We start from the raw sequence: 11,434 nt of genomic DNA, 5'->3' as shown, positions 1-11,434 counted from the left end.
CATTAGTCCATCTTTTTACAGTCATGCTGTCTGTATTTTGGCAGTTCACGGGAAAGATTTGCTTTATTAAAGTCTCAGAGAATGATTAAAACAGAGTCCGGGTGTTGTTGCTCTGTGTCTGTGATCAGATCTGCTAGTTTCTGTAAAGCCAGGCTCACGTGCGCTTGCGGTGGAATGTAAACACTCACGAGAATGAACGAGCAAAATTCCAGCGGCGAGTAGAAAGGCTTACAGTTAATGAAGAGCATTTCTAGATCGGGACAGCACATCTTAAGAGCACTTCTAGATCGGGACAGCACATCTTTTCCAACACCGTTACATCTGTACAACACCTCTCATTGATGTAAAAGCATGTCCCGCCACCACACGATTTCCCCGTTGATTCTGCGTCACGGTCCACTCTGAACAGCTGAAAGCCCGGCAGATGAAGCGCGCTGTCCGGAATGGCGTCATTCAGCCAGGTTTCCGTGAAACACAGAGCAGCAGAGTTAAAAAAATCCTTGTTTGTACGGGAGAGCAGAAGTTCGTCCATTTTGTTGGGTAAAGAGCGGAGATTCGCCAGATGGAAGCTAGGCAACGGCATTCGAAAACCGCGCAGTCTGAGCTTGACTAGCGCACCAGCTCGCTTCCCCCGTCTGCGCGTCCTGAAGCGCTTGATCAGCGCCGCAGCTCCGCCAACTACAATGTTCAGCAAAACATCCGAATAATCGAAATCCGGTAGGAGATTTTGTGGTGTGTTCTGCCGAATGTTCAGCAGTTCATCCCTGGTAAAACTGATCGTGTTTGAGAAACAAAAAACAGGAAAAACTAGCAAAAACAGTACAAACACTGGAGAGCCAAGCACTGAGGTGGCCGTCCGCGGCGCCATCTTGACCATCAATGTATATCATTTATAAATGATATACATATTTGAATTATTATACAATTTTATTATGATTAGAACTACTACTAACACCACTACCACCAATAATAATACTGTAGTATATTACTACAACAACAACAACAATAATATATTATAGTATTACAATATATACTACATTGTTACTATTGATGTACAGTACACTAATATTTATTATAAATATATTAATTATACAGTATTATTATGATTAGTACTACTAACTGCAACAAAAACAAGAAGAATGTATTATATTACAACAACAACAATAATAACAACAGCAGTAATAATGTATTATACTACAGTATAGAGTACATTGTTACACTATTGATATACAACTTTTATCCATATTATTTAAAAAAACCGTCAGACGGCTTAAAGCACTGGGCCATTGATGTGTGAGGCAAATTTGACTTGTCAGCCACAATAGCCTTAAAAATTCATTGACCCTAATCTGAACCTTGTTTGATCTGAGCACAGCTATGCGCAGAACTACCACGAGGGGGCGCTAAACACCACTTAATTGTAAACACGTTAATGCAAGTGCGTTCTTCGGTTTATGCTTATAAAACATGTAGACCGACTCAACACAACTGGGATACCTGTGTATATGATACATATATTTTCCATTTCCGTCATGTCCTCTCGTGTTATACTCAGTGCATATATTTAACAAAGACTTGCCGTCTTTACCTCAGAACACTTACGCGCGCGTTTTACGTGTTTTACCAGTTGCATGATCCTGATGTCATAATTTGACGATTATTTCCCACGGACACGGCGAACAACACACCAGAGAAACGTGACGGGGCTGGATTTCCACCGTGGGGCTGAACCAATAGCAGCTCGCAAACCCGAGTCACTCATTCCGGTAATCCGTAACGTTACACGTGTCATATTGTGTGCTGCCCAATGGAAGATACGAGAGCGTCTACAGTGGCTGCTCCTCATCTCAAACTTCACAGAGTCCTGGACGGCTGAAATCGGGGATTGTTTACGCTTTTGGACTAACGTTACCATCGACTTCACTCAGCCTTTAGGATGGAATAAATTGCAACTATGGTGGTGAATTCCGTGCATTGGTTTCGCAAAGGGCTGCGGCTTCATGATAATCCGGCTTTGCAGGAAGCTCTCAATGGCGCGGATACTGTACGGTGTGTTTATATTTTGGACCCGTGGTTTGCAGGCTCGGCCAACGTGGGAGTTAACAGATGGAGGTTCGTGCCTTTTGTTTTAGTTATAAACAGGCGTCCGTTGGGAAGTTTGGTGTAATTGTGAAGGGTAAAGATATGGTGGCGCGTAACTACGCAGCTCTTTTGCACACCCACTGTTGTTTTAGCCCTGACATGCACCGACTCGGTGTGCATGGTAACGTTAGCTGATGCTCTGCAATGTCATTTAAGGCAATACTTGTGCAGATATCTTAAGCACAAAAATGACATTCTGACTTTTTATTACCCATATACGTTATAAAAAGCGTAAAATATTGACTCGTAAGGGGCCCGACTGCTTACAGCAGGTGAACGAACTTTACAAGTCATCTGGACACTTCAGTTCAACATCTATAAGTCCAATGGAGTAACGTTATGTTATTTCTATTTTTAAAATACGTGCTGAATTAATCGTTAATTGCATGAAATGTGTATAACGTTAATTGTGGTGGTGCAGTTACAGCGTTCAGACCATTAAACTACGTTATGTGGAAACTGGCTAGTCGTTTTGTTCACGCCCACTTTGGTTTTATATAACAGCTAAAATTACCAATTTCATTATTGCGTCATTGAATGTGTCTGTCGGTGAAGTCAAACACATGCAGTTTGGAGACAGAATTTATAAAAACGTGGGCTACGCGTAAAAAAAAAAGATTCTAAATTCAATCGCGCGAGTCACGTGATGGAACGGTCCCGTTTTCACGTATACTGTCTACCACGCATGCTGTGAGATGAATTGTGTGAATGAATGAATGAATAACCTAGTGCTACAAATATTTTAATGGAACGCATATTAGAGCATTGTCGTGTAACCTGTCAAAACGCCGTCAGACTTTTGAATCTTTTTATTGACGATAGTTTGAGTTTGTAAACATCAATTTCTGCTTATGTAATAATGAAAACAAACTTGTATAAGTTTATTGCTTTAAACCTGGTGCATGCTGAATCAGACAATAAGAGTTTTATAAAATATTTTTTAGTTAAAAGATTGTTATTAGGGGTTTTGATTCATCCCAGTGACTCGAATCTTCTGAATCAATTCAACAGGATTTGTTCAATGACTTTCGGTTAAGCCAGTAGGTGGCGACGAGCAGTGTTTTATAAACAAATCATTTGAATCATTGACTTAACCATTTCGTTAAAAAACACCAAATTGTTTGTGTCCGAAACCTTTCTTACAGAACTTTATTAAAATGTATGTACAAATCTATCGCAAAGTGTCTTTAAGCATCGTTCTCGTTTTCCTTACAAATGACAATGAAGCAGATCTGTTGTGTTTAATTCATTTTTTTGTTTGTTTTTTTTTGGGGCATGATTTTTAGCCTGATATATAAAAATATTAACCTTAATTAGTCCGTGTGTTTCAGTTTGGCACTTGTGGAGTATTTTTACACATTTGTAAATCATTTGCTCCATTTTCTCTCTCAGAACATTCAGCAGATCATCGTTCAGAAAAATGCTTCAAAAGGAAGATAACGAGCAAGGACAATACATTAGTTAAAACACAGATTTTATTCACTGCTACCTATTTTAAAAAGTATATTAGGAGTAGCGAGCTGGAGTTGTAAGAGGTAGAATGAGGAAGAATGTAAGAGGTTAAATAGTATTTTGGTGGCAAGATAGAATTTTCCAATGAAACCTGAGTCAATAACAACCAATAGAGATTTGGGTGATCAGTGCAAGGTGCTATTAATATTGCAATTTGCTGAAAATCATTTACATTTTTACTTAAAATATGTAAATTGATTTTATCTTACATGTTACAACATGTCATGTACACTTCCTTAGTGAGAAATAACTCCTGGTACCTCTTGCTAGTTGGTAAAAACTTCTAAAATTTAGCACTACTTACAAGGTCATGGAATATTCATATTAAAGGGGTCCTATTATGCTTTTTCACTTTTTCAACTTTAGTTAGTCTGTAATGTTGCTGTTTGAGCATAAAAAAGGTCTGCAAAGTTACAAAGTTCAAAGTCCACTTCAAAAGGAGATATTTTATTTAACAGAAATCACTTTTCAAAAACTACAACGAACGACTCGTTTGGACTACAACGCATATTTTCCGGGATTTGTGATATCACAAATATCGACGAATGGGACGAGACCTGGTTGAGCTGCACTAGAGAAGGCAACGAGTGTTATCATTATGTCAGAGACTCGCTAGCTTTCCCAAAGCAGACGAACGTAGAGTGGTTACAATCATCCGGGTTTAAATCGCGCTCAAATTGATTTGATTTTGACGCAGTATTTACACTTAGGCTCGTTCATGCCAGACTGGGGAGAGAGGTGTTGTAATAATGTAAAATATGTGATCAACAAAGTATGAGAGCCTGTTCTAGTACACCCCCAAAACAAAATCAAGACTTTGTAAAAGAGCATAATAGGACCCCTTTAACTTTTGTAAATATTATAATGTTAGACATTTTCTCTTTGGCAGGTTTTTACTGGAATCTTTAGAAGATTTGGATACAAGTTTGAGGAAACTGAATTCAAGGCTTTTTGTGGTGCGAGGACAGCCAACGGATGTCTTCCCGAGACTCTTCAAGGTCTGTATTTCTCTCAGGATATTTGTCTTGTCTTTTAGTCTCACTTTGGCTTTTAAAATCTAAACAGTTATGTCTGACAACTTGAAGCATGGAAAGTTTCCATTAGGTCTGAGTATATACTGTTGCACAAAGCAATGCTGAGTTTTTCGGTATGTTCATGTGTTTGGTTAGTGGATTTGACTGAGCATATTTTAACATAAGCTCACTTTTAATGTATCTACAGTGATGTTAGTGGTCAGTTATCATTAGTTGGTTGATCTGCAAGTGATGATTTGTTTCAGAAGATTTTTCTCAAACTATGAAGAAACTACTTGCACTCAGCTGTAAAAAAAATAAATAAATAATAATAATTGATTGGAAACTGCTCCTTGTGTGTGCAATCTCTAAAATAATTATTTTTCAAATCCTAGACCTCATTTTCCTTACTTTGTCATTCACAACTGGAAAAGTCATGGAAATTCATTGCTCGAAATGTGTGGGAACCCTGAGTAATATAAATGCTTACTAGCTATGCTTGCTAAGGCAATCATCTCTTTACCATTGTGCATCCTTGGATTTAGGGGACTATTCAAATCCCTAACCTAAAGTAATAAAGTTCAATGCATCCCACAACTCTTAAATTTCTCATTTAGATTCTCCAGTAATTCCGTATTCAGCTAAACATCTGAGTCCTGACTCCTGATCAATTTATACCAGCATTTTAGAGTAGTTTGTTATGAAAGATCTCATTTTCATGCAGTCGGAGCAGTCTTCTCTCTCTCAAGCACGGCGATGCATCAGTCAAGTGGTTTGTACGACCCCTTTGGCAGGTTAATAGTGCTGTTTATGCAAGGGGTGAGGGCACCAGCACACCAGCCCTTCAAAGTGCACTTGTATAACCAAGAAGTCACAGAAGCTGCCTAGAGTACACTTCTAGTGAACAGCTGAGTTGCACAGCGTCCGTTTTTGTGATGATTACCTGAGCAATGTGTGAAAGGGTTTTGAAATGATTAGTAATGGTTTTCCTTTTCAGGCCTTTTTTGGTAATATAACACTAAATTACTATATCACTTGCTGTCAAAAGCAGCAGTTTGTCAATGATGTTAACTCCCAAGAATTTGCCTTCTCTTTTATGTAACAATTTTTGTATGTACTGCTTTTTACATGGTTAGAAATAAGGGGTAAAGATACTACACCTTGATGTTGTTCTAGTTAGCTTTAATATTTGTATCATTCTTTAACATACAGGTGCATCTCAATAAATTAGAATGTCGTGGAATCAAGACTCAAAAGTACGTGCAAATGATAAGTACCGTCATCTGTCATCGCGTTATAAGCGCGGAACCTGCGGGAATGAGTAGAATTATTAATAATAGCGTCTGAAATTCAAGACATACTCTGTGTTCTCTGCTGTGAATAACCCGACTGTGAATTATGCGAGCGGCTTTATGTTGTCAGTGAGAAGCTGCAGCCGTGGCGGGGAGGATTTTTAAAATGTTTTTTTTATTGGTCTTATGAAGTATTCTTATTTGCTGAGATAGTGAATTGGTGGGTTTTTGTTAAATGTGAGCCAAAATCATCACAATTAAAAGAACCAAAGACTTAAACTACTTCAGTCTGTGTGCATTGAATTTATTTAATACACGAGTTTCACAATTTTAGTTGAATTACTGAAATGAACTTTTCCACGTCATTCTAATTTATTGAGATGCACCTGTATATCTTATCTCTCGTCTCTTTCAGGAGTGGAATATCACACGTCTCACATTTGAATATGACTCTGAGCCTTATGGCAAAGAAAGAGATGCAGCCATCATTAAAATGGTGCAGGAATACAGTGTGGAAACCGCGGTACGAAACACTCACACGCTCTACAGTCCAGACAGGTGGGTGATGAACTGAACTCACACACATTGCTCATGGAAAATTGACACACACACACTCACAGATGCAATAAAAGTTTTTGTTAAGGTTTTGTAAAGAAATTAATTTATAGGGGCAGTTTATTTGTCTATAAAACTGTCTGTATTAAGTTCACTCAAGCATGTCAATATTTGACAGGTAGTGTATTAACAATATTTTTCATGAGCTTGTTTTACTAGTGATGACCATTCAGAAGTATTTTAAGAGGTTTTTTATAATCGTTCGCTACGGTTTAAAAATTTGGGTCAGTACTATTTCAAATATTTTTGAAAGAAGTCTCTTATGCTCTCCAATGCTGCATTTGTTTGATCAAAAGTACAGTAAAATGTAAATATTGTAATATATTATTATAAATTAAAATAACTGTTTTCTTTAATGTATTTTAAAATATATTCCTGTGATGGCAAATCTGAATTTTCAGCATCATTATTCCAGTCTTCAGTGTCACATGATCCTTCCGAAATCATTTTGATATGCTGATTTGATACTCAAGAAACAACATTTATTATTATTATCGATGTTGAAAATAGTTGTGCTGATTAATATTCTTGTGGAAACCGTAATATGTTTTGTTCAGGATTATTAGATGAATAGAAAGTATGATAAATGATAGTTCACTATCACTGTCGCCTCTGGCTTGCTTAGTTGGGGACACTTCATTTCCAGCGATACCGTTGACTTGATTGCAAAGATACTATTTAAACTGAGCTGGATGTTGACATCACTGAATTCAATGATGAACTGTCTTTAACTGAAAAATTTTATGTTTACTATGGTCATTTTGCATTATTGACAAACTATTTTCCTAATTAATGCTGTTCAGTTGCTTTGACACAATCTGTATTGTTAAAAGCGCTATATAAATAAAGGTGACTTGACTTGACTTAATCATTTGCTTGAATAAATATTAATTTCTTTAAAAAAAGATCTTGCTGACCTCAAGATTTTGAACAGTAGTTTACATGAATCAGGAATCAGCAGAGACATGGTGAGATTACATTGATATCAATGTCACAAAACATATACAGACATTTTACAGTGATTTATTTGGTGTATAGTTTTTCAAAAATGAAACGTATGTTTATTGTTATCGCCCTCTTTAATCTGTTTTGAAATGTGGTGCATAATTACATTCTTAAAGCATTCGGAGTTCAGACAAATCAAAACAAATTGTGAAATTATTATTTCCCTCACAGACCTGATAAGCTTAAGAGTATGGTATTGTAAAATATTGCAATATTTTGAAATGCCAATTTATTATTTTACCGCATCACCCCTACATCACATTTTCAGAAATGTGCCCCTCACAAGTGTAGCTAAATAAGTGCTCTCATCGAACAGCATTGAGAGACACTTTATCATATGACACTCCAAACTCACTCAGGTCTCAATTGCCATCATAGAGAATCAGTTTTTTATTCTTTTGAGATAACTGTGGCAATGGGTTTGACACGGCACCTACGTTTCTCATTTTCTCCAACATTTGCATGCCATTTTAGACCGTTAATGACCAGGCGTTATATAAGCATTATTGGAGAAACTAATCTAAAACTCATTACCACTTCCTGATAGGGCAGTTGTTATTTGATATTATATAATTTCAGAAATTCATCTTTTGTTCATTACTCATGCACCTTTCACCCATCAGGCTAGGTAGGCAACACGTTATGTGTGCTGTTGGCTCTTTTTTCTGCATTGATATTATTACTGAAATATGCATGAATCTTTTGGTTTGCTCATTTCACTTTTTTTACTATCAGTGGAAAACATCTCAATCATGGTTATGTGTTAGTTGGTTTGATTGACATCCATACTTGTGAGGTTATAAGTAAAGTATAAGTAATTTATTAGTATAAAAAAAAAGTTTTTTTTTTTTTTTTTTTATCGAATTCATAGCTTTCATGGAGTTACATTGTAGTATTATTTCCAGCTATTATTTAGCTAGAAATGTATAGTTGGTAACTTGTGTGCGTGTACATGTAAATATAGTATTATTTATTCTTACGTTTTTCTTTTTACTGTTTTCTTTTACATTATTCTTATTTTAATAGTACAAACATTACATTTACAGTTAATGTAATTATAATTTTAATGTACATTATAATTTTCAGCTATTATTTTATAGAATTTAAGTAATTATAATTATATATTTTATAAAACTTGTCATATCTGAACATTTTCAAGCTGTAAATGTAATACAAATTGTTAATATAATAATAAATTTTTTTTTTTTTTTTTTCCAGCGTTTACAAGTTGTATTTATTTATAGTAAATATATTTATGGATGTATGTGGGTTTTTTTTGGCAAATTGTTTAGGAAAACTTTAAACGCTAATGAAATATAAAAACTGATACAATTTACTAACATAAAGTTCAAATTAAAAAAAAAATGTATTAGGGACAGTGAATAATGAAAATGTTGTCAGTAGGACAGATACAAATCTGAACTACTGGGCCAGAGAGAAAAACCTCCTTGTTAGTGCAGTCATAGGGCAACATTCCCTAATCTGACTAAATTCCTCTGTAAACTTTGCCAGCACTTTTAGCATAATGTGACATAACAATGAACTATGCATTGCCATGATCCTGGCTTGCACTTTTGTTTATGTGCAACTCACATTCTCTCTCTCATGTCTTTCCTGAGAGTATTACCAAACAAGAGAGAATGACTCTCCCCTTCTCAGATCATTGTGCAGATACCACTACTCCTGACGTGTAATTTAAAACAAGTGGCCTTTTGCGTAGGTTACATAAATGGGATGGATGTTGGTTATACGCCCAGACTCTATGTCTCATTCAGAGGGGAAGAGAATGAGCTTGCAAGCATAAGAGCGTGTGAATGCATGTGCAGGTGTGCATATGACGTCTGTCGCTCTCCTGGACGATATGAGACTCGCTGCTGCCATCTGATGGTGGAAAGCGGCTCTGGCGGTCACACTGTGAAACATGTGCTGTGGGTGGGAGGGTGAAATGGCTCAGCATGCAAGTCACCACTGCAAACATGTGCAAGCCAAGCGCCAGGCTTTTCCAAACGAGCACGCGGGTGCCCCCTGATTCCGCACCGCCAAGAAAACCAGCCAAAGGCAGGGGCTCTACCCCTGACGGATATAGGCAGGAGTTGTATAAGATCAGGACTATAAATAAGGGACAGGCTGTTAATGTGTTAAGGCTGTTGTTTCTCTCTTAGAGGAGCCACTGAGACTATTAGCTCCTCTCTTTGAGTCTCTCAGAGGGCAGACAGGCATATGTGCTTGCATTTGGAGAATGTGTGGAAATGTGTTAACTACTTTAACCCTAACTACTTTCCTTACTTTCCTAGCTGATCGAATATTACTTTACTTTAATGACCTTGTTTCCTTGAGAATAAAATAGGCCTTTTTGCCGTGCAACCTCAGGTTATTTGAAACAGATCGGTGTAATAGAATGTTCTAGAAGTGGTGTGTCCTATAATCAAACAAGGTTGTACTGATGTCAATCAGGGCAACAAGTTGTTGTTTTTTTCAGTAGTTCAGATTTGTACTGATCCCACCACATAGTGTTTTATATTTTACTTTTAATAATTAAATGAAATAATAACACTACCGTTTAAAAGTTTGTGTTTTTAGGTAGGAATGTTTTTCAAAAAGTCTTTTATGCTCAACAAGGCTGCATTTATCTGATAAAAAAAAAAAAAACAGTAAAACTGCAATGTTGTGAAATATTTGTACAAATTGAAATAACTGTTTTCTTTTTGAATATATTTTAAAATGTAATTTATTCCTGTGATGGCAAAGCTGAATTTTTGGTCTTCAGTGTCACATGATCCTTCAGAAATCATTCCAGTATGCTGATTTGGTGCTTAAGAAACATTTATTATTATTACCAATAAAGAAAACCGTTGTGCTGCTTAATATTTTAGTGGAAACCATGATACACTGGGCCTCATTTACGAAACGAACGTATGACAGAAAATTGGGCGTACGGTCGTTTCAACGCAAAACTTGGAATTTATCGATATGGATGTGAGCGGTGGCTACGATGAAATCTCACGTCTGGTCTCAGCTCGTGTACGCATGTTTTTGAGTTACCTGAACTTGTGCACAGCATAGTAAATACGGTGGAGAATTGTAGAATGACAGCATTCTGTTCATTTTTATTTTCCTGACCGTCAAACGAAGCTCATTAGTCGATCGTTAACCTGTAAGATTAGAATGTCTTTTTCGTTGTTGTTTTGGACAGGGCTTTAGCTTTATATGCGCGAATAGCAGCGTAAACAAGACCATGAGGATTCAATCGTCGCATCATGCACCTGCAGCGCTTCTGTGAAAGGAGAAAAACAAAAATTAAGTCTATAAAAGGAATAAAATAAATAGGATCACGCAAAATATATAATAGGCTATAATATAATTAACAGATTAACAAAAGGAAGAAAAAAAACACTGTGCAACAAGTAGGCTATAGGCTACGCTCGTTCTTGTGACACTCTTAATGCATATTATTTCTACTTATATCTTTATTTGATTTAATCAATCTGATCACACAGGCGCCTCGCGCACACACAAATGACATTAGTTCTACCGTTGCCTGACATTTCAGCCATTCATCATCAAACTAAAATGAGTCAACCATACATAAAAGTTACACTGTTTAATTTAAAAGGTCTGCTGTAAAATCAGCGTGCAGCGCCCAAACAAACATTTTTGCGCATGTGAAGGATTTTACACGGATATTAGAACATGAGTGAAGTATAAAGCCATGTTTAGGCTACATAATGAATATGCAAACAAATGTAGCAAATATAGAAATATTTGGATTCTTGTGGTATGAGACAGGCTCGTGAGCCCAATGCCGTTTCAGTTTTGCTTGACATTTGTATGCTGTTTATAATGAATGCCACTATA

General features: G+C 36.6%; 1 protein-coding gene across 2 annotated transcripts in view; it reads left to right on the top strand.

Annotated features, from left to right (window-relative positions):
• Nucleotides 1-1,491: 1,491 nt before the first annotated feature.
• cry2 (cryptochrome circadian regulator 2) overlaps nt 1,492-11,434 on the top strand; it is a 17,318-nt gene continuing 7,375 nt past the window's right edge. Inside the window, exons 1-3 of one of the 2 annotated variants that reach the window (XM_016441140.1) lie at nt 1,492-2,112; nt 4,544-4,652; nt 6,375-6,517. In XM_016441140.1, the coding sequence (XP_016296626.1) occupies nt 1,955-2,112; nt 4,544-4,652; nt 6,375-6,517 (410 nt within the window). In that variant the 5' untranslated portion in view covers nt 1,492-1,954. The remainder of the gene's footprint in view (nt 2,113-4,543; nt 4,653-6,374; nt 6,518-11,434) is intronic. The other variant, XM_016441141.1, reaches the window with a different exon arrangement.

Source organism: Sinocyclocheilus anshuiensis, unplaced genomic scaffold, assembly GCF_001515605.1.
Source record: "Sinocyclocheilus anshuiensis isolate Anshui unplaced genomic scaffold, SAMN03320099.WGS_v1.1 scaffold115, whole genome shotgun sequence".
NCBI lineage: Eukaryota > Metazoa > Chordata > Actinopteri > Cypriniformes > Cyprinidae > Sinocyclocheilus > Sinocyclocheilus anshuiensis.
Note: the sequence above shows the minus strand (reverse complement) of the source record. Positions and strands in the feature narration are given on the sequence as shown.